Source organism: Phascolarctos cinereus, unplaced genomic scaffold (assembly GCF_003287225.1).
Source record: "Phascolarctos cinereus isolate Bilbo 61053 unplaced genomic scaffold, phaCin_HiC Scaffold_9;HRSCAF=440, whole genome shotgun sequence".
Classification (NCBI taxonomy): Eukaryota; Metazoa; Chordata; class Mammalia; order Diprotodontia; family Phascolarctidae; genus Phascolarctos; species Phascolarctos cinereus.
The window spans coordinates 209,413,395-209,434,965 of NW_027556402.1; the positions used below are offsets into that span (position 1 = coordinate 209,413,395).

Here is a 21,571-nt window from a genome sequence, read left to right on the forward strand (position 1 = left end):
TTACTCCAATGACATTTTGGTAAACCTAATTTCTGATAGTCCTGACCCACTGACACTCAGCAACATAGCAGTTTCTGACATGAATGTTCAAAAAAAAAGCAAACCTAGAAAGCATTTGAAAAAATTTACAAAATACAGCGGATCGAACTAGTTCTTTAAAAAAATGTTTTTAGATTTCACTTAGACACTGGTGACTGTTCTAGGACTCTGAAATGTGATGGCTGTTTAAACAAGACCTCACTTGAAAGTGGGTGTAAATTCCCACAGTGTTCTGTTTAAAAACAGGTAAGGACGTGTAAAGGGCTAACCATCTCTGATCCATTCACCTGGAGTGAATGGCTGGCATCCTGGGGGACTGCTGTGTTCACAGTTAGTTGCTACATGTTTCCTTTTGGCTTGCAAGGAGAGAACAATGGCCTAAGACTGAACCCCCAAATTGTGTCATTTCTGCTTTCACTCTGTGGTCATGTTCCCTATGGGCTTGAATAATTATTCCAATGCAGCATCAGAATAGCATTAAAAAGCAGAGTACCAGAGCATTGTGGTTTTTTCATTCATTCATTCCACAAATATTTATTAAGCGCTTACTATGTGTAAGGCATTGTGCTAGGTTCCAGGGGTACAAGAACAAAATGACTAAATGGGTTTTTTTTTTAAACCGAAATGTTCTCTGACATGCATAAAGTTGTTTGTTATTTTAGATTAAACTCAGGGTCTTTGGAGAAAGATGGAAATCAAAGGGCAAGGTCTGGAGAGTGGAAATACTTTTTGGAGAGACCTGGAAATGGAGAATTGAATAGGTGGGCAGATTGACAAACACTTTCCAGCTGGCAGGTGATGCCAAATGGGAGAATTCTTCTCTCCCTCCTCCCCCAAAGTTGTGAAATTGTGAGCTTGGTGCTAGATGACAGGGAGAAGGAGGAGGGGAAAGAGAAGGAGGAGGAGGAGTGTAGGACGTGAAGAAGGAATTTAGATTGGGTTTCTTGTTCTATACAAGCCCACAAGTTGAGAAAAGGAAAAGTTCTGATTCTGGACCAAAGAGTGGGGTGTTGGCACAGAATTCCTTAGTGGGCAGCAACACAGTGGGTGGGCATGCTTCTCTTGCACAGTAAAGAGACTCAGCCCTATTAGGGTCCTGTGAGTCAGTGGAACTGGATTTTTTTTTTTTTACTTTAGAGTTGGGCTGCTTATGATAATCTGTAACTAGTAAATGGAAGAGAAGCCGGTAACCTAATAGCTCCTCTTTGTAGGGAGGGAGAGATGGTGGAGTGTGGAAAAGATAAATAAAAGGACACAACCAGTGTTTGGTTCCCTCTGTGTCTCTCTCTCCCCCCCCCCCGCCCTAAACCAGATTGTTTGCCATATCTTTCAAAAAAATTTTTGGTGACCCAAACCACAAGGCAGGGCCCTGCCTTTTTTATTTGTTTGTTTGTTTCCCGAGCTCTCCCAGCAAATTGTATTTGCCAGAAATGCATGCCGGTGTGGGAGGCTGTCTTCAAAGTGCTAGTATTTGAATGTTTCTAGGCTGGGCGGCTTTACAAGGGATGGTGACATTACCCTGGATTACCTGAAGTGTGCTCTAAGCTGGTGTGTGAAATACTTGCTGTTTAAACGCCTTGTTTTGTTTTCCCTTGGGGCCAAATTGGTCCTGCTCCGACTACCTTTAGAAAGAAAGCCACCCCAGCTGCTGCTGATGGCAGCTTGTGGCTTCTCCGATTTAGTTACAGTAGATGACATTAGAATAGAATCAACTATTTGTTACCCCTAACAAGAGCACTTGGGTAGGGCTGAGGGTGGTGAAGGAAGGACAGGTACGATGAAGTACCTCTTCTTCTTAGAGGTAAAGTAGGGGTAAACTTCCTGACAATTAAAGCTTCCCCAAACTGGAATGGTCAGACTCAGGAAGCAGTGAGTTCTCCCCTTACTGGAAAGGGCTGGATGACCACTTGCCCAGTTTCTTGTAGAGGGAATTCTTATTCAGGTATAGGTTAGACTAGATGACACCTGCGGTCATGGGAACATTGAAATAACTCTGCTATTTACTATGTGACCCTGTCTAGTTTGTTCATCTGTAAAATGAGCCGGAGAAGGAAATGGCAAACCACTCCAGTATCTTTGCCACGAAAACCCCAAATGGAGTCATGAAGAGTCAGACACAACTGAAAACAACCGAACAACAACTGAGACCTTACAGAAGTCACTAAAGTTCCCTTGGTCTCAGTTTCCTCATCTATAAAATGAGGAGGCTAAATGAGATCATCTATGAGGCTTCCAACTATAAACCTAGGACCCAATGACCTGCATTTAACACATGATGAAAGTGAGGCTCAACAAGGAGGGAAGTGACTTGCCCTGGGTCATGAGCTGCAGAGCTAGGATTCTAACCCAGCTCCTCCACTTCCAAATCCAACATGCTGGCTGGTCATTGTGCCACTTTGTCCCTTCCTGATTCTGAGATTCCAGGCCCCTGTGATACTTTAGTCTAAGGCACACAGGAATATTTGAAATCAACAGACGGCAGTAGTACACCTTTTGGCCCATCACTGATTCTCTCTCTGCAGATTATCTTCAGGTGCCAATTTACATAATGGCTTTATCCCTCTCCATAACCAATACCATTGTCACTTGGCTCTTAATGCACAGATTTGAGGTCCCCCTGCTTCCCCTGCCACTCTTCTGAAATACCTGGTAACCAGCAGTGAAAACCAGAACATTTAGAAGCCATATCTAATTTACTAAGGGGGGGGGGAGTGGGGGCTACTATTTTTAGTGACAGATAATTTGAGATATTTGGAGGAACATTGCACTGAACCTCAGTTTCCTCCATTGTAAAATGGAGATAATGATAATTGTATTATCCACATCACTGGGCTGTCATGAGGAAAATGCTTTGAAAACTGTAAAATACTTTATTTGGTGAACTTTCTTTAACTGAAGCATTTGATGCCAAATTACAAATGAAAGGTTTAAAGCAGGGCTGGATTAAAATGGTTTAACATCATTGCTATTTAACACTTTCAAATGTACTTTCTTTTTAAATTTTATTTTTATTGATTTTTTTACATTGCCATTTCTGAATATATGTATTCCCCCTCTTCTAAACATCCATCTCTTGAAACAAAGAGAAAAAATTATTTCATCAAAACTAATTAATGTATCAACCATGTTTAACAGCAGACAGACAGACAGACAGACAGATAGAAAGAATGAACATTTATGAAGAGCTTACTAGATGGCAGGCCTTGTGTTAAGTGTTAGAGATGCAGACACATGCAAGCAAGATAGACCCTGCCCTCAAAAAATCAGATTCTAATAGGAGAAGATACACAAAAAGGAAGCTGAGTAGGAGGGAGATGTGATGACCGAAAAGTGGCTTGGTTACAGACAAGAAAAGGTGATAGCTCACCTATCAGAACTCAGTGTCCTAGGGGTGGAGTCCAAGGTTCTGATGGGGGCACTGATGAAGACAGTGTCATATACAATCTTCTATACCTATAGTTTCCTACCTCTGCAAAGAAACGGAAAAAGGGTATAGGCTCTCAATTCTTATAAGTCAAGCTTGGTAATTTAGATAATACTACTTTCAATTTTCATTTTTCTTCTTTCCGTTTCTATCTGTGTAGTTACATATGTCATTTTCCTGGTTCTACTTGTTTCATAATATATCAGTTCAAATATATTTTCCCATGTTTCTCTGAATTTTTCATGTTGATCATTTATTGATGCACAGTAATGCTCCATCACATTAATGCACCCCATTTTGTCGAGCTGTTTCCAATTGATGGCTGCCTACTCTGCTTCCAGTTCTTTGCTGCCAGATAAATTACTGTCATCTATGTATCATTGTAGGTGGGACCTTTCTTTCTGTCTTTGACCTCCTTTGGGTTATCAGCTGGTGGTGCAGTGGATGAAGCACTGTACCTGAAATCAGGAAGACCAGAGTTTTATTTAGTCTCAGACACTTATTAGCTGTAACAACCCTGGGCATGTCACTTAACCATTATTTGCCTGTTTCCCCAACTGTAAAATGGGGGTAATAATAGTTGTGAGGATCAAAAAATGATATTTGTAAAAAGTGCTTAGCACAGTGCCTGGTACATTATAGGTGTAATAGAAATGTTTCTTCCTTTCCTCATATGCTTCTATGGGATGTTTGCATTAAATGAGAATTTTCATATCTATCTATCTATCTATCTATCTATCTATCTATCTATCTATCTATCTATCTATATATCTATATATATATCTATGTATCTATGTATCTATCTGTCTGTCTGTCTGTCTTTAAAGCATAATTCCAAATTACTTTCCAGATGGAAATTCACAGAAATGGACAAATTCACAGCTCCACCAACACTGTATCAGAGTGCCTGCCTTCCCATATGCCTCTAACTTTGATTATTTCCTTATTTTGTACTGTGCCAAATATGCTGGATATAGGGTGAAACCTCAGAGTTGTGTTGATCTGCATCGCTCTAATTTTTAGTGATTTGGAGCAATCTTTCATATAGTTGTTAATATTAGTTTTTCTTTTGAGAATTATATTTTCATATACTTTGATCATTTTTTTCATTGAAGAATTCCTCTTAGTTTCACATATTTAATTTTTTACATATCTTAGATATTAGAACCTTTATCAGAGACATTTGATGTAAAGCTTTTCTTTTACAATTTTTACTTTCTTTTCTTATTCCAGCTGCATTGATTTTATTTGTACAAAAGCATTACAATTTCATGTAATTGCAATTATTTATTTTGAGGATTTATTTTCAACTCAATCGAACAAATATTTATTAAGCATCTAATAGAAGATAAAAAGTTGAAACAATGAACAAGCCATCATGGAGTTTAAAATCTAGTTTGTGCTTGGAAAATAAGACAAAATACAGATGCTGATCATAGATTTAGAGCTGGACAGAGCTGAAGAGGTAATCTAGTTTGATATATGGGAAAACTTAGACCCAGAGAGGAAAAGGGACTTTTTCAAGGTCACACAGGTATAGGAAGTGGCCGAATTAGGATCCGAACCCACATCCTCTGACTCCTTATCAAAGGTTCTCTCCACTGCTCCACACACATTCTGAATATAACTGCAGCTTGCCTTTCTAGGCTATTCTCACATTTCCCTTTACATGATTAGTATTCTAGCCAAATGACCCTACTTGTTTCTCTGAATTTTTCTTTCATCTCTCCCTCTCTGCCTTTGCACAGGCTGTGCTGCCATTCCTTCTCAACTCTGGTTCCTAGAATTTTTTCCTTTCCTCAAGGTTCTGCTCAGGTGCTGCCTCTTGTGAGAAGCCATTCTTAGTTCCCCTGGTTGTTAGTGTTCTCTATCCTTCTTCAAGGTATCTTGCACTTATTATCAGTGTAATATGTTGAATTTCTCTTTGAGACCAGGGGCTGTTTTTCATTTTTCCTTTGTATTTCCAGCACCTAGTGAAATCCCTCATCCATAGTATGTCTTTTATGCATGATAATAATAATATTAATAACTAGCTCACATGGAACATAGACTTTATCCTGATGGCAATGGGCAGACTGTAGATAGATGTTTTTGAGCGGGGCATGACATGAAAGAGAGATTAATTTTAGGAAGTTTAATCTGATAAATTGTGCAAAATGCACTGAAGAAAGGGAAGGCTGGATAGAGGTAGCAGTTTGATTGGTTTGTTATTACAGTCTTCCTGCTGAGAGGATCTGAAGTTAGAGCTCTTGGGTTGAAATGGCTCTGGAACATGATGTTTGTGTGAATTTAGGCAAGCCACCCCCTCCAGGTCCTAGTTTCTTTATTTTTACAAGAAGGCAGTTGGAAGAGATGAACTCTGATCCCTTTAGGCTCTAACTCTATGGTCCTCAGTAATATGGTCCTGAACTAAGGTGCTGACTGTGAAATCATAGGTGAAATGGTGAATGTCAATGGTGAATACAATGAGAGTCTACCGGGTTTGGTGAATGATTGGATAAATAGGAAAAGGGAAGAATCAGGAATGTTGGGGAAATTTAGACCCTGGTAGACTAGGAGAATGGAGGTTACCATTAAAACAAATCAAGAAATCAGGAAAGTGAGCTGTTTTTGACAGAAAGATGATGAATTCAGTTTTGGACACAGTGAGTTTCAGGGGATATCTAGATAGGCAAGTGGTGGAAATATAGGGCTGGAGCCTGGGAAAGAGGTGCTGGAAATGAAGCATTGAGAGTCATCCAATTAGAGGTGATAGTAGAAGCTCTATCTTAGAGGATGGGGAAAAAGAATAGAGACAAAAGAATATTTCTTATAGATAACATTAAAATATAAGCATTTTCTGAGGTTTCTATTCACTATATTTTTTAAAATGCTGCTTGTTCGAGCATTATCATTATTTTTTTTTTGTTCCTATGATAATATCTATATAAACATTTGTCTCCCAGGATCTGGAATAATTCATGTATCTCAAAATCCCAGGGTGGTTTCCAACTGGAGACAATCCACATCCACATCCACAACACCCTTTTTTTTAAAAATATATGTGGAGGGGAGCGCTGGGAAAGAAGTGTAGAATGACTGATAAGCCACACCCTAGGACTAGGCACTTTAGCAATGGATAAAGCAACTCATGGTATGTTGTTGTTGTTGTGGTTAATCTCAAAGATTAAAGAACCCTTTGCAGTGATAATTTCCAGCTTTAAATTTATATGAAGCAGTTCCTGAAAAAGAAAGTTAATTTTATTCTGGAGGATTTGGCAAGCCCAAGGCATAAGGTTTTCTTCTATATCTCACACTCAAATACCTATTTCATGATGATGATTCTATTACAAAATTAGAAGGTAGCTTTGGGACAGTGAACCATGCTTTCCTTTATTCTTTCTCTCTCATCTCTTACACAACTTAGCATCTTCGACAAAAAAAATTGTTCCATTTCCCTAAAGAACATTGGACTTGTAGCTGGGGAACCTGCCTGAATTTGAGATCTGGTGGTGAGATTTTGGGCAAGTCACTTAATTTTTCTGTTTCTTAGCTTCCTCATCTATAAAATAGGGATAATAAAACCTTCTTTACCTACCTCAAAGCATTGAAAATTTTTTTTGTAAAGATAAAACAAGATATACATGGAAAGTGCATTGTAAACTGCAAAACACCAGCTACAAATAAGAGTTATTATTTTTCTCTCTCCATTCTGACAGAAGAGAATTGTCCTGGAAAAGGGGTGCTATGAAGAGTTGGCCAGCTCACATTTGTAAAGGCTAATACAATTACAGTGACAGTGTATAGAGAGAGTATTGGATTTAGCTTTTCTATTGAATACCTGGGTAATCATAAGCATTTCACTTAATTTCTCTGGACCTTTATAAAATGAAATGATTAGACCAAATCAGGGGTTCTTAACCTTTTTTGGGTCATGGACCTCTTTGGCAGTCTGGTGAAGTCTATGGACACTTTCTCAGTATAATGTTTTTAAATCCATAGAATATATAGGATTACAAAGGAAAATAATTACATAGAAATTCAGTTATAAAAATATCTTTTCATAAAATATTTTAAAAAAATTCATGGACCCCAGGTTAAGAAACTCCAGACTGGCCAGTCCTTTCATTTCTCACGTGGTAACATACCAGAATTGAAAATGTAGCTATTCCCCGGCCCAACTGTGTATGGGCAAGGGTCCCAGTCTTATGATAAGAACCTGTAGAATATAAGCTCCTCCAAGGCAGGGAGTTTCATTTTTGTCTTCATATCCCCAGAACCTAGCATATAATAGGTGCCTAATAAATGTTTATTGAATGGAAAATAAAAAGTCTATGGAACCAAGAAGCCTAGGGCCATTCTGGGACTGCTGATCATTGCACATTGAAAGGTTTAAAACAGTACTATCAGGCAGTGAGGGAGGGTTGGATGTTAGCTTTGAGGTTTTGTGTGTGGCATGTATAGTATTATTAATTAATTAATTAATTAACGTATCTTTTGTGAAAAAGAAAGAAGCTATTCATTCTTTGGGAATATTTGAGTCAAGAAAAGATGGATTTTGTTCTTGCAGTGAGGCTAATCTATAGCTGAAAAATTTTCAGTATGGATTACAGATCTCTGAAAGACAGTTTTCTGGGATGCCTGCCTTCTAAGCACGTATTAGATGGAGGTCCCCACCCCCACCCCTTGGATAACAGCTATATCTATGTTAAAGATATTTTGCATTATTTTTTAAGGACAAGAGCCTTGTGGGGACTCTTCAGTGTGTGTGGATCATGTCAAGAGCTCCTGTGCCTTAATAACCTAGCTTCTGGTAACCGAGGGCACTCTGATTGATTGTGCTGCATCATGCCCAGATGTGGGCAAGAATTCCAGATGCTAAATACCTAATGATGTTTGTGTTCATGCATGCCATTCCCTGGGTGACTTTTCCGAGCTGGTTTGGTTACTGGCATAAGTTTCCAACTCCCTCTCAACTTCCAGGCCAAATGTCGATGTCTCTAAAATAAAACATGATTTTTGAGGAAAACTACAAAGAACCAAAGCTTGATTTTGGACTGAAAGCCTGCCTATGTATTTACTTCTGCCTTCTGAGAAAACATAAATACCCCACTTTATCCCCATGTGCAGTAAACAAACAAAAACAAAAACGCTCTGCCATAGAGAAGTGGGTCGAGATACCGTCATTTTTGCAGCTGAGGAAGCTGAGACACAGAGGGTTGAGTAACTTGCTTAAGTCCATACCACAAGACCTTAAACTCAGGCAAGTTCTTCTGTCTCCAAAGTTCATTTATGATTTTATGACATATTCATCATCATTAAGTATGTATTTGACGTGTGAGATATAGGATCGTATATATTTCTGCAGAGCAGAAAGAAACCTTAGAGATCATCTAGTCCTATCACCTTATTTTACAATGAAGAAACTGAGGCCCAGAAATGTTAATTGACTTGCCACAGTAAACAGTAAATGCTTGTAGCTTAATTAATGAATCGATTGCCCAAGAGCTGAAAGGCAGTTAGTGGCTGGATTTGATTTTGGGTGATCTGATTGCAAATCCCACTGGTTTTTCCAGTTCCACCTCTGCAGAGGAAACTTCTTGAAAACAGTGGTCCACATTGGAAATGCTGCTGACACATACACCTTCATCCACCCAAATGGCATCAGTGTAAAAATTTATGTGCCTGGGTATTTGAAAAAGTCGTAATGGTTTTTCTGGTATTAGCTGTTTACCGGGTGGCTTCTCTTGGTGTTTTTCATTTTCATTTAATGTAAGACTAATAAATCTTATTGTTAAATAACAGAAAGATTGCATCACAGCATTGACTATTAAAATGCACTCCCTTTTGGGGGAAGCTAGAGAGATGTGTTTACTCTTTAGAGAGATTTAGATTTGATTTTTTGTTTTGTTCATGGTAATTATGTTTGCACTTTGCTGATCGGTAGTTGTGCATTATTACAATGGAAGGTGACAATTTGATTGTCTTCAATTGGAGAAACAAGTAATTTTACATTCACTAAGCTGTCAGGTAATACTAACTCAGAGTATTGAGAGCTCCTGGCAATGCGGCTTGGCACCTGTATTTAACTGCTTTGATGTTTGTGTAACCTCTGCTGAATCAGAAATACCTTGCCTGCTTGAAATGGTTTTCAGCAGGCACAATGAGGTTTTCATTAGGCAGACACACTGAAAATGAACTGCAAAGCCATTGTTTCTCTTTTATGGGGAAGTACTAATGTGTGGTTTAGAGCAAATTGAGTAAAGATGAGCTTTATTTTGTTATAGGAAAAGGAGAGGCATGATGGAAGTGCTTCATTTAGCTAAGAGGGGCACATCAGAGTTATTAGATATTTTGCATAATTCTGTACAAAACCTCATGAGGTGTGAACTTTCCTTTTTGCAGCATTCTCCTTAGCAGGAGTTTTCATTTTCCCCCTTTCCTGGAGAGATTATACCAATCTTGAAAATGGTACTGAGATTGAGAAACAGGCAGTGAAGGCTTGTCATGATGCAGAATTTTATTTATCATTAATTAGGGGGTAGGGTCTTCTACTACATAGTAATATTTGTAATCTCACAGGATTGCCAAGAGGCTGCTCAAATGAGCTAATATATGAAAATCATTTGGCAATTTTTAAGAACTATGTATGTATGTATGAGGATAAATGTTATTATTATTGCTATCATTTTTATGATGCCTTCATTTGTCAATTTAATTCATTGGGCATTTATGAAACACCCATTATATTCAAGGTCTTGAGCAAGGTTCTAGGGATATAAGATTAGAGAAAAAGTATCAGTTCCTGCCTTCAAGGAACTTCTATTTCTCTGGGAATCTCTAGATTTCCTTTGGGTAAATGGGTTTCAAGTTGCAAAAGCAAATCCTGTACTCACTTTAAAGACTGGTTCTCATCTCATATGAACAGGAGAGTCAAAGTGTGAACATTTACAAATAAATCCATCCTGCTATTATTTTAGACAGCTTTCCCCCCAGCTATTTAAGCAGTCAGGCTTTCAGCAGAGCAGCCAAGCTATTGGGCTTGATTAAAATCCTCTATGTTAATGTTTATTTATAGTGCCTATTGTTTAGTTTTGCTTATTGTTAATTGACTGCTTTTATTTATATACTCGGTCCCTGGTTTCCTAAAATATCAAACCCCCAACAAGTTACTGGTAGGTAAATGGTGAGAAAACGCCAGTCTTTTTTCCATCTAGGAAAAGACATTGATAGAGATTACATGAAGGCAAGACTGTTTGCACCAGTGGAGAAACTGGATCCCCAGGGCCACATGACATAGTCGTAGGACTCCAGCGAATGCTAACCAATTAGACAGAGGTGGTTACGTGATGTAACATTATCGGGAGAAACAATTCATGAGTCAGAGCATTCTGAGACACATGAGCCTCCAGTCCAAAGAACAGTCTTAAGCTATATAAAGTGACAGAGATATTGTCAGCTAAATATACACTCTAGAAAACACAAACTTGGGTGACTTGAGAAGAACCTAGTTCAGGTAGTGAAGTCCTTGGCTGCTGTATAGGGACTTCAGGGAGCCTTTGAAGGCACTGTGGGGAAGACATAGCTGGACTGGGCTCTGCTATTCTAAATACTTTCTTAGAAATATTCCAAGGACTCTAACTATATAATAAACCCTTGTAAATGATTTGACAGATGACTAAAACCTGAGGGTTATCGTTATTGTTGTTTTCTTGACCAATGTTTTTGGTGCTTGTTACTGTATGTTTTCCAGTAGGACTGCCAACCAAATCCAGATTCCTAATATTCTCCCTGGCAGCTTTGAAAGACTGCTTTGCCTGTCTTTTTCTCAGTTGCTCGTTTGTAGACATGGGAGATGTGAGAGAGGCAAAACAGAAGGCAGGGGAGGAAAAAGAGGGATTAGACAGCTAGATGGAGTGGTGGATAGAGGACTGGCTTTGGATTCAGAAAGCCCTGAGTTTCAAATTTGACCTTGGACACTGAAGAGCTGTGTCACTGGGCAAGTCACTTGACCTTTCTTTGTCTCAGTTTCCTCAATTGTGAAGTGAGGCTAATAATAGCACTGGCCTCACCGAGTTGTTTTAATGATTAAATGAGATAATGTATTGTAATGTGTTGGCAAACCTTAAAGCACTATATAAATACTGACTGTTATTATTATTAGCCTCCCTCATACTGGTCTACTACTAGGGTTTACCTGAATGGAACTGCAGAAGTCCAGAGGGTCCAGCATTGCTGACTTGCTTGACTGGCTGACTGCTCCTCTGCTCCCTAGATAGTGGGATAGTTAGCGTAATTCCTGGAATTTGGAGCCCTTCCTTCTCTGACTTCAGAAGTTTTATTACTGGGATTGGAGGTGAAGGCAAGGAAATTCTATGTTCTTTGGTTATGTTGCTTAGGATCTTTGTGGGTGCACAGGGTGTTGACTAGGGGCAGGAGAGGCATTGTGGTGCAGTAGGAAGAGCCTTGGACTCAGGAGACCTGAGGTCAAATACTGTTTGGGACACTTAATGTGTAGCCATGGGCAAGTAAGTCATCCCCTTTGATCCTTGGTTTCCTCATCTGTAAAATGGAAGTATAACTGCTGAATAGTCTACCTCACAAAGTAGTTGTTGAAAAACCTTAAAGTGCTTTTGAAATGTGACATATAATTGAGAAACGGCTGCTTTCTGTATCTTGGATTCAGATGTACCATGTTATAATTTTAGGAAATAACTGTTTATTTCTTAGTGTCAGGTCAATTACAGCATTAAATTAATAGTGAATTATCTGACTGAGTTAAGTCTGCATCATATTACTAGCCTGGGGGCAGAGTTGCAAAAATAAATGTGACTTGGCTTGAGTTTTTAATTTTTCTTTAAATAAGCCAACCATCTCAATATTACTGTAAGTTAGAAATGGGTGTTTTTCTGAATGAAAGCAAAAAGTGATCCTATCTAGAAAAGGCATACTATTTGATAATGATCTTTTTATAAGGCATAAAAACATTTTTCAAAGCAGATTCAAAAATATTGTTTCAATAAATACAGTGGCTACATTGGATAGCAAAATAAGTCCTAGATAGTCTTGAGACATGGATGCCTGCCAAAATTTGTAAAAGTAAAATAAAATTAAAAATGGCATTTTGAGCAGATATGCCTTAAGAAAAATTGTTGAAAGAGTAGCCTATGTCTTGACATATGCAAACAGCCTTAGAAAAGTGACCATTAAAAAAACAAACAAACAAAACACTGCCGCGAGCTCCTTCCAAAAAAAATGTTATAAAGTTTTAGAAAAGATTCAGTATGACATCAATAAACATATCTCTTCTTGTCCAAATCAGCCCCTTTACTGCCAGCTAACGTGTACTTGATTTCTTTCTGTTTCTTCAGCAGAGAGACAGAAAGTGTTTTTTAATTGGTTGAGAGGTGGTTCACAATTCAATTCAAATCATTAAATAAAAAGTACCTACTGTATGAAGCACTGTATTGGGTGCTAAGGATACAAATCAAAAGTGAAACAGAGTTTGCCACAAAATAACTTTCCTGGATTGAGGGAAGGCACACAATTCACAAGCATGAATGGCTTCAGCATTCATAGCCAAAGTATCTTGCTTTTCTCATGAAGTCTTTGGTTCTCCCCTCCCTCTCTCCCATCCCTCAAATTTGTTGCACTTAATAATCTTTTAAAATGGAGGTCTTTAACCATTTTTTTGTGTGTGTGTCATAGCAGTCTGGGGAAGCCTATTGGACCTCTTCTTAGAATTATGTTTTTATGGTACATAAAATAAAATACATGAGGTTATAAAGGAAACCAATTGTATTAAAATGTAGTTATCAAATTTTTTTTTTATAAAAAACTTTACAGACCCCAAGTAAGGAACTCCTGGTCAAGAGCATATGACTAGTTCCTGAAACCTTGCCTGTCTTTAGAACTCTTGTCCTTGAAGTCCCATACCCAGAAACTCTGCCCACTGACTGGGCATCTAGGGAATTTGTTCTACCTGCTGGATCCAGAGGCATGCCAACCCTGGGAACCAAGTTTGGGCATTGGAATAAAGCAGGTAGAGGTAATGAGCATTGGGAGTTAGCTTTCCTGGATCATCCCGGTGCCCCCAGAAAACCGTCCTGTTTAACCAATGTGATAAGTTGACAATGTAGTTTTTCTCTCTGATTATAATGTACTCTGTGTAGTCAATACACTGGTACCATGTGAGTGTAATTTCCTCTTTTATTTTATCTCCAATGCACTGTATTATAAATAAACAGTTAAAAAAAAACACCAAACAAATCTGTTGCATCTCCTTTTAAGATTGTACCACTGTAGACACTTGTTCTAGTAAGTAGAATTGGGCCCATTTGATTGCATTTAAATTTCTCCTGCTTCAGCAGTTTGGCTGGGAGCACAGTAAAGAAAAATCCCATGAGCGAGGAGAGTTTAGAATAATAGAACTTGATTTTGTGTATTATCGCGGCACCATTTGCGCTGCTTCAGTTAGGGTTGTGTCAGCACTTCCATTATAAACCCCTGTTTTCAGGGGGTTAGAGCTAGGGAGATATTTTTTTAATACAAATTAAAAAAAAACAATTCATTGGATGGATTCTAAGTTATAATATTATGGAAATAAAATAAAGTATAATCAAATAGAAATTGACCACTTCTACTTTTTTTGGGGGGGATGATTTTTCCCTTATCCATTAATAAAATGTCAATATCACACAGCTCAAGTCAAAAATACTGGACACTTGGGTGAAAAAGAAATTTTAATGCAAAAAACACTGCTCTAAGCATTTCTTAAAAAGCATTGCACTTGACTTTTTAAAAAGCTAAACTGTGGGCATGTTGGATTTATGTGGCTGTTAAGGGGAGCTGTGGTGGCGGAGTGGTTATAGTACTGTCATTAAGAGTAGTCACATGTGTCTTGCTAGCTTTGAGAATATAGTTTTCAGAGGACCTAGACAGGAGTCTTATAAGAGAGTCATTAAAACAAACAAACAAAGAATTAGTGACTGGGTACCCAGTAAAAACGAAGCTATCTCAGTTGTGTGAAATCACAGTATTTCGGTAAATAAGGAGTAAGTTACAAATTTAAACCACAGATTCAAGAAGCCTTCCATTTTGATTAAAATACAAAAAAGAAACCAATAATCCTAACAAATAGAAAATGTTCTCAATCTATTCATTCTTAAGAAATGAAATTAACTTCGTCTCCTATTTCAAAATAATTTTTGATAGCTAAGCTGGGTTAAATGCAAAAACTAGAGAGAGGAAAATGAATAGCCAAGGATAGATAGGGTTGGATTTTTGAAGGGCCGTTTGTGGAATAGTGAAAAGAGTGTGGGGTTTGGAGTCAGAGGGCCTGGTTCAAATTCCAAAATAGAATTAATTACCTATAGAACTATGGGCATACTCATTTTTACTTCTCTAAGCCTTGCTTTGCTCATCTGTAAAATGGGAATAACGATATTTTTGATACCTACCTCATAGCATTTGTTGGCAGGGAAGAATCTTCATTGCTTTAGATATGTAATTGATGATTCTTTTTTACCCTAAAACTTGGATCTGGCATCAGTATATCTACAGTTGTAGAAATTGGTAGAAAACCAGGATTCTAAACTGTCACATGAAAGACAACTGTTATGCTATAAGTAGGTGGGAGTTTTCTGAATGGTCATTGGAGGAATCACCAAAAGCCTGTTTATGAAGTCAAGGTGAAGCCTTTCCTGACTAATTATATTCAGCGTGTAATTTCTAAACTTCACTCTGAATTTTGATTTTCAATTAACACTCCCAATTTGAAGATAATTTTCTATTTAATGTAATTGCAGGAAATAATTTATTGGCTGATTAAGACCGAGGGCCCAGCCTTCCTTAAGAAAACACTCCCTAACAAACCAGCCTTGAAACCCAACTCATAGTTTTGGCCAGATTTAGACTATTTTCACAGCTGCATGGTGTGTTTAATGAAGATGGTGCACTATTGTTCCTTGGTGCAATTTATAGATGGAATTATTCTTAAGAAACTGTTTTCATTTCTAGTTCTGTGTCATGATTGATTTATCCCAGATAAATAACCAGAGCCATAGCCATTGGAAGGAGTCAGTTCAATTTGCAATAAGATGATGTCTGTCTGTCAGGGAGGTGAAACCACTGGGAGTATGTTGTATTGTGTCTTTCAATTATAGCAAACATTTTTTAAAAAATGTCTCTAAAATGGCAGCACATTTATTCTTTTGTTTTAATATGAATATTTACATTCATCCCTACATGAGAGCATCTCTTTTCATCCAATCTATGGAAACTTTTCTCTTGTTTGTAGCAATATCCTAAGAAACTTAGGTCACAGTTCTTTTAAAGTGACCAACCTTGCTTCAGTGGTAACTAGAGGATCAAAGGAAGAAAGATCCAGATGGGCTTGTGGACTTGGTAACATTTTCAGGGGTATTTCACCTATTGGTTGGTTTTGACCGAACTGGGCATATCTATCTTTCACTTTTCAGACTGATGACTCTTGTGTCAACATTTCCTACCTTTCTCCTCCAGGGAAACACATATATAGATTGCTTTGAGTCACCTCCCTGCTGTTTTCTAGGTCCCAATTTTAATAGGGATTTTTGTTCTTATTTGTAGGATGGTTATTATAAACAGGTACTCACATTTTAATATGCTTCAAAGTACTTTCAGGGCTTGTACTACTTTTATTTAGAACTATGCATAATTAGATTAGCTGATCCTATATTAATTTTTTTCACTGTAGGATACTAAATCTGAGCCCCCTCATTAATTGTGAGAAATTTAGCATTAGCTGTTAAATCCTATGTGAAACATGGGCTGCTACATTAAAAACTACTGTTTAAATTGGAATTAACTTAATTATTTTTCTTTGCACTTGATATTTCCTTCACTGCAATATTCATGAAAGCATGTGACAGATTTGTAAATTTAACTGTTAATCTCAGATTTCTAGACCCTTTAATCAGTATTTATTTGTCTGTAGAAACAGTACTAGCAAGTTAATGATTTGCTAATTTGAAAAATGCTCATGTGGTTTCCTATGTTAACTGATTTGTGCATTTTTAAAAAAATGGTATGAAATCAATTAATGTTAAAGAGCAATTAAGGTGGGGGATTTTCTTCTTTTTTGTTACATAGCAGTTTTAGTATTAAAGATGTCACGAACTTAAAGCAGTTCCAAAAATTAGGGAAAAGTGTATTCCTGTTGTCATGCCTCTTAAGTTACATGGTTATCTATTTACTTTCATCTATGAAATTAAGAAAATCCTTTTCTCAATAAAAAAGTGCTATTGCGTTAAAAAAATTCATTTGAAGAATTGTAGTTCTATTACTGTCTGAAAGGACAGGACAGAGACATTGTATCTTCTCATAAACTTGACTTCTCAAATGGTATCAGATAAGAGTCAATATATTTATATTTGTATATATGTATAAATGAATATTCAGTCATTTGTTTGGAGGACAGATTTTAAAAATATTATTCACAGAAGTCATTTTACTATTCTCATTTCACTGGATTCTTGAAAATGCTTTGTATCTTGTATGTACTATCTAATATAAAATGGAAATATAATTATTTCAGGCACTCAACTCAAATGGTACAAAATTGCCTTAAGACTAATCACACATTATCAGCCAATCAATCAATATGCCACTTAAACTTTTATAGCAGTTGACATGTAAATATCTTGGAAATCTTTGGAAAAGAATCAGATTGGCTTCAAAAAGCATTAAGCATAGAACTCATTAATAGAAGGCACAAACTAAATCAGAACTCAAGAATCTGATTTGCTTAGGACTTCCATAGTAAATTATTTACTTCCCTGGCTAAATTTCCTAAGGGCCCTGCATAGACTTCCTTTCTCTGTGGTTATAATTTGGTTCTTACAAAGGCTATTGGAGGAATTTAGGCCTTTGGATTCTTCAAATCATGCTTACAGCTGACTAATTTGGACACTGGGGAAAGATGGGTTCAAACTCCAGAACTGTTCCTTAAAAGCCCATTTGTGGATTGATTGGGGCTCAGAGAGAAGATAAAATATAGGAAGAATTTTGATGAAAACGCAGTGGTTATCCAAGAAAGGATGGATATTTTGTAGTTACTTACCAGGATAGATGGTGCATCCTTCCCCTCCCCCGCCAGTAGAATGTTCATATTATGTAGTACAATGGCTTTAGATCTGGAAAGGACCTTGGAGGTTAACGAGTTCAATGGTAGCATTTTGCAGATGAGGAAACTGAGGCCCAGAAAGGTTAAATATCTTGCCCAAGGTCAGAAAGTGAGAGAAGCTATAAGCTCTTACAGGGGCTTGGAGTGTTTCATTTTTGTCTTTGTCACTTCGGTACCTCCTACATCAGTGCTTAGCAAGGAGTCTGTGCTTATTAAGTGCTTATTGCTTTGATTTGAATGGAGACAGCAAGACAAGTTTGAATTCCCTTTTCTCCTGAGTTCATGCCCATCTTACAATTGGGAGAAATGACAGAGAAATATAGGATTAGTCCATCAATTAATCAATATATTTTTATTAAGTACCTACTTTGTGCCAGTTACTATGCTAGTTACTGGGGTTACAAGTGGGCCCCTTCTAAAAATATTTTAAATGCCTAAAATAAAATACATAAGATGACAAAAAAACTCAATTATATTGAAATAAAGTGGTAATAATTTTTTTCCTGCTTAAGCTTACAGATCTCTTCCCCCCCACCACTTCTATCCATGGGCCCACTGGGGGTCTGTAGAACCCAGGTCAATAACTCCTGGTTTAGATCTTGCGCAAATTTTATTCCTGTGACTCCAGCTGTCCATGCTGATCTGTGCCACCTTCTTTCTTCTGCAGAAGAATGTCTTCCAAGCAAGCCACCTCTCCATTTGCCTGTGCAGCTGATGGAGAGGAAGCGATGACCCAGGATTTGTCCGCTCGGGAAAAGGAAGAGGGCAGTGACCAGCACGTGACCTCCCACCTGCCTCTTCACCCTATCATGCACAACAAACCTCACTCTGAGGAGCTACCAACTCTTGTCACCACCATTCAACAAGATGCTGACTGGGACAGTGTCATCTCAGCCCAGCACAGAATGGTAAGTCTGTGGCCAGGACGCTGGACCCCAAGTCAGCCATGACCCATGGGTCTTTTAAGGAAAAGTGACAAATGCTGGCCATTTTAAACAACTCCTAGCACAGCTTCATGCACATAGTTATTACAACACTGATAAGTGGTGAGGACCAGACAATGTTTGACAGACGGATGGTTTGATATTTAACTGATGTGCAGGGCTGGGATGACCTGTCAACAGCTTTTCACCAGTTCTGAAGGGCATGCTCATCTCCCTCCATGAGCAGGGGGTAGGTAGACTCAGGAAGATCACGATATAAGTAATGGTCCGATGAAGTGTGGCTGTGGATTCATGTTGTGTAATCTCGTTAAGTAATCATGTGTATGGGAATGAGGTCATATGGAGAATAGATCTTCAGTGAGGAGATGCAGGTATTTATCATACTCTTCCATGGTCATGTTTGATTTATAATGAAGCATTTCTAGCTTGTGTACCTGTGTATTAATTTAAAAGAGACACAGAAAGCTCCTGAGTATCATTCCATCAGGCTGGAGGAGTTTTGCCGGAGGCAGGAACAACTGCAGATTCATGCATATATCAGCGGGCCTTTCTGAGGTTGAACATCATCTCCAGCTATCGAAACAGATACTATTAATTAATATGAGAACATATTCATTACTGAATTTAAATCTAAAATGTTCCCTTTTTTAATATTTGGAACTGACGCCTCAGTAAACTTCATTGGGTTAGAAATTGTGGTCCCGTTCTGCATTTTTGGCCTTTTGTTTATTTTGTAAGAAATGGGAATGTAGACTTTCCCATCTCAAGAAACAGAATAATTTAGAAAACCTTGGTTTCCTACCAATACCATAAGAATAACTTGCTTTTGTTTGAGGCTTTAAGGTTTACAAAACAATTTTCTGATGGCAAACCTGAGGAGGAAGACAGTACAAGTATAATTATCTTCTCTTCTTAGTCCAGGAAGCTGAGGTCCTGGGAGGCAAATGGATTTCTTCATGATGACATCACTGGTTATTTTCTTAGGGAGGATTATAGTCCAGTCCCAGTCTCCCAAGGCCAAAGTCATCCTTCATTCTGTCCACTGGGCAACACTGCCTCTCACCAGGCCTTTTTCATTCCCACTTTTGTGCTGTGCTTCTAGAGGCAAATGAAATTATTCTATTTGATAAAAACAGCACCCACATTCAATAGCTTTGGGACCCACATGGCTCACATTTTCATATATTTTTACAGATACAAGTTAGCTGCTGACACACCCAGGGCTATGGCAAAATCAGCCAGGAATAGGGCTAGTGATATGTTCATTTCACAGATCGGGGAATGGACCTTTTCTGGGCAAAGCTGAAGTCTTAAAATGAATAGTAAACAGCTCAATAGATATTCGCAAGTCAACCAAATGAGGCTCAACTTCTGAACATACTCCACTGGGGAGCATGTCTGCAACCATTTAACATTATCGTTTATTAGGCAAACTTTCTTCATGGTCAGGCATATATCATTAGGAAACAGAGGATGTGTATTTCTGCATAGGTTAGGCAGTTAGTTGGAAGGTACACCACAGTGGATTGACCATCAGCAGCATACTCAGCCTCTTGGGGTATCAGTTTCTTCATCTGTAAAATGGAGATAGTAATTTCTATGTGATATAATGTTCAAGAAAAATGTTACTATTTTTGTTAAGGGTGGGGTCAGGATTCACATTCAGGTTCTTTTGACTAAGTATCAGGCACAAGCTTTCTTAGTCATTGTGTTCTGTTGAAAATTAGATGCCTGAATCACCATGTACCCACAAAGCAAGAGAGAAAAGGCAGGGCTTTAGTCACTGCTGTTCTCTTCCCTTTACCCTTAGGAGAACGTCTACAACATTGGACTCAATTGACTTCTGGGTGTCACTTGCATGTCCAGTTTAGGGGAGACCATTTCAAAATGCTCCAACTTCTATTGATTTCTTACCTATAGTTGTATCAAGGCTCTTTCAACTTCCTCTGCTTTGAGAGCTAATGAATTATGAAATCACTGAGGTTGATCCCAGCCCTAAATGTGGTTTACACATGTTAATAAGCTGTAGGCTCTGGAAGTTTACCTCAAATTGCTTTGAGAACATGTAGTGATAAGAGATAGAACTACCACACCAGGGCCTCTTTCTCCCTTAGGTTCCACATTGCTTTAGGTCAGTGGCAACTGCATCCCACTGGGAGGAGAGGAGGAGAGTAAGGGAGGGAGCCAGAAAGGGAAGCAGAGGGATGGCAGCCTTGAGAGCCTGAAAAGGACTTTAGAGATCATGAGTCCAATGCTCTCATTTTATAGATGATGTAACGAAGACCCAGACAAGTGATTTGTTTGAAGTCATTCAGATAGTAGGAGGCAGCCAGATGGAATGATAGATAGAGTTTTAGGCCTGAAGTCAGGAAATCTTGAATTCAAATGCAGCCTCAGACACTTACTAGCTGTGTGACTGAAGGCAAGTCACTTAACCTTTGTCTGCCTCAGTTTTCTCATCTGTAAAATGGGGATAATAATAGAACCCATCATAAGGTTGTTGTGAATATTGGATAATATAAAAATTCTAAAGTGCTTTGAAAACTTTGAACTGCTATAGAAATACTCGTTGCTAATTCTTAGAAGAGTGAAGGTTTGCCTCAGGTCATCTCACTCTAAATCCAGAGCTCTTTCCCCTTCATCATGAAAAAAAAAATGAAGGAAGAAAGAAAAAGAGAAAGGAAGAGAGTCTTACAACTAGCAGAGGGCCATGGAGCCAATGGGTATTGAATAGTCAATGAATAATAAACGATAATGTTAAATGGTTGCAGACGTGCTCCTCAGTGGAGTGTGTTCTGAATTTGAACCTTGTTCGGTTGACTTCTCATGAATCCTTTTTTCAGGATGGCAGGATAGTATGGCCATTAGTTTTGTTGTCAAGAAGCCAAGTGTTGAAAAAAAAAAAAAGAAATTTTACAAAAGTCCTGAGCAGGAAGTCTCTCTACTAGCAGATTGAGACGGGAGAAAGACAAAATTGTACTTGTAGTGAGAATTTGACTATTTCTGTCAGTCAAAAATGTG

The 21,571-nt window shown here is 38.1% G+C and overlaps 1 protein-coding gene across 1 annotated transcript in view; it reads left to right on the forward strand.

Annotated features, from left to right (window-relative positions):
* Nucleotides 1-21,571, forward strand: part of SOX6 (SRY-box transcription factor 6) — a 520,387-nt gene that overhangs the window by 131,780 nt on the left and 367,036 nt on the right. The window contains 1 exon segment of the mRNA XM_021005404.2: nucleotides 18,274-18,514. Within this exon segment, the coding sequence (XP_020861063.1) occupies nucleotides 18,274-18,514 (241 nt within the window).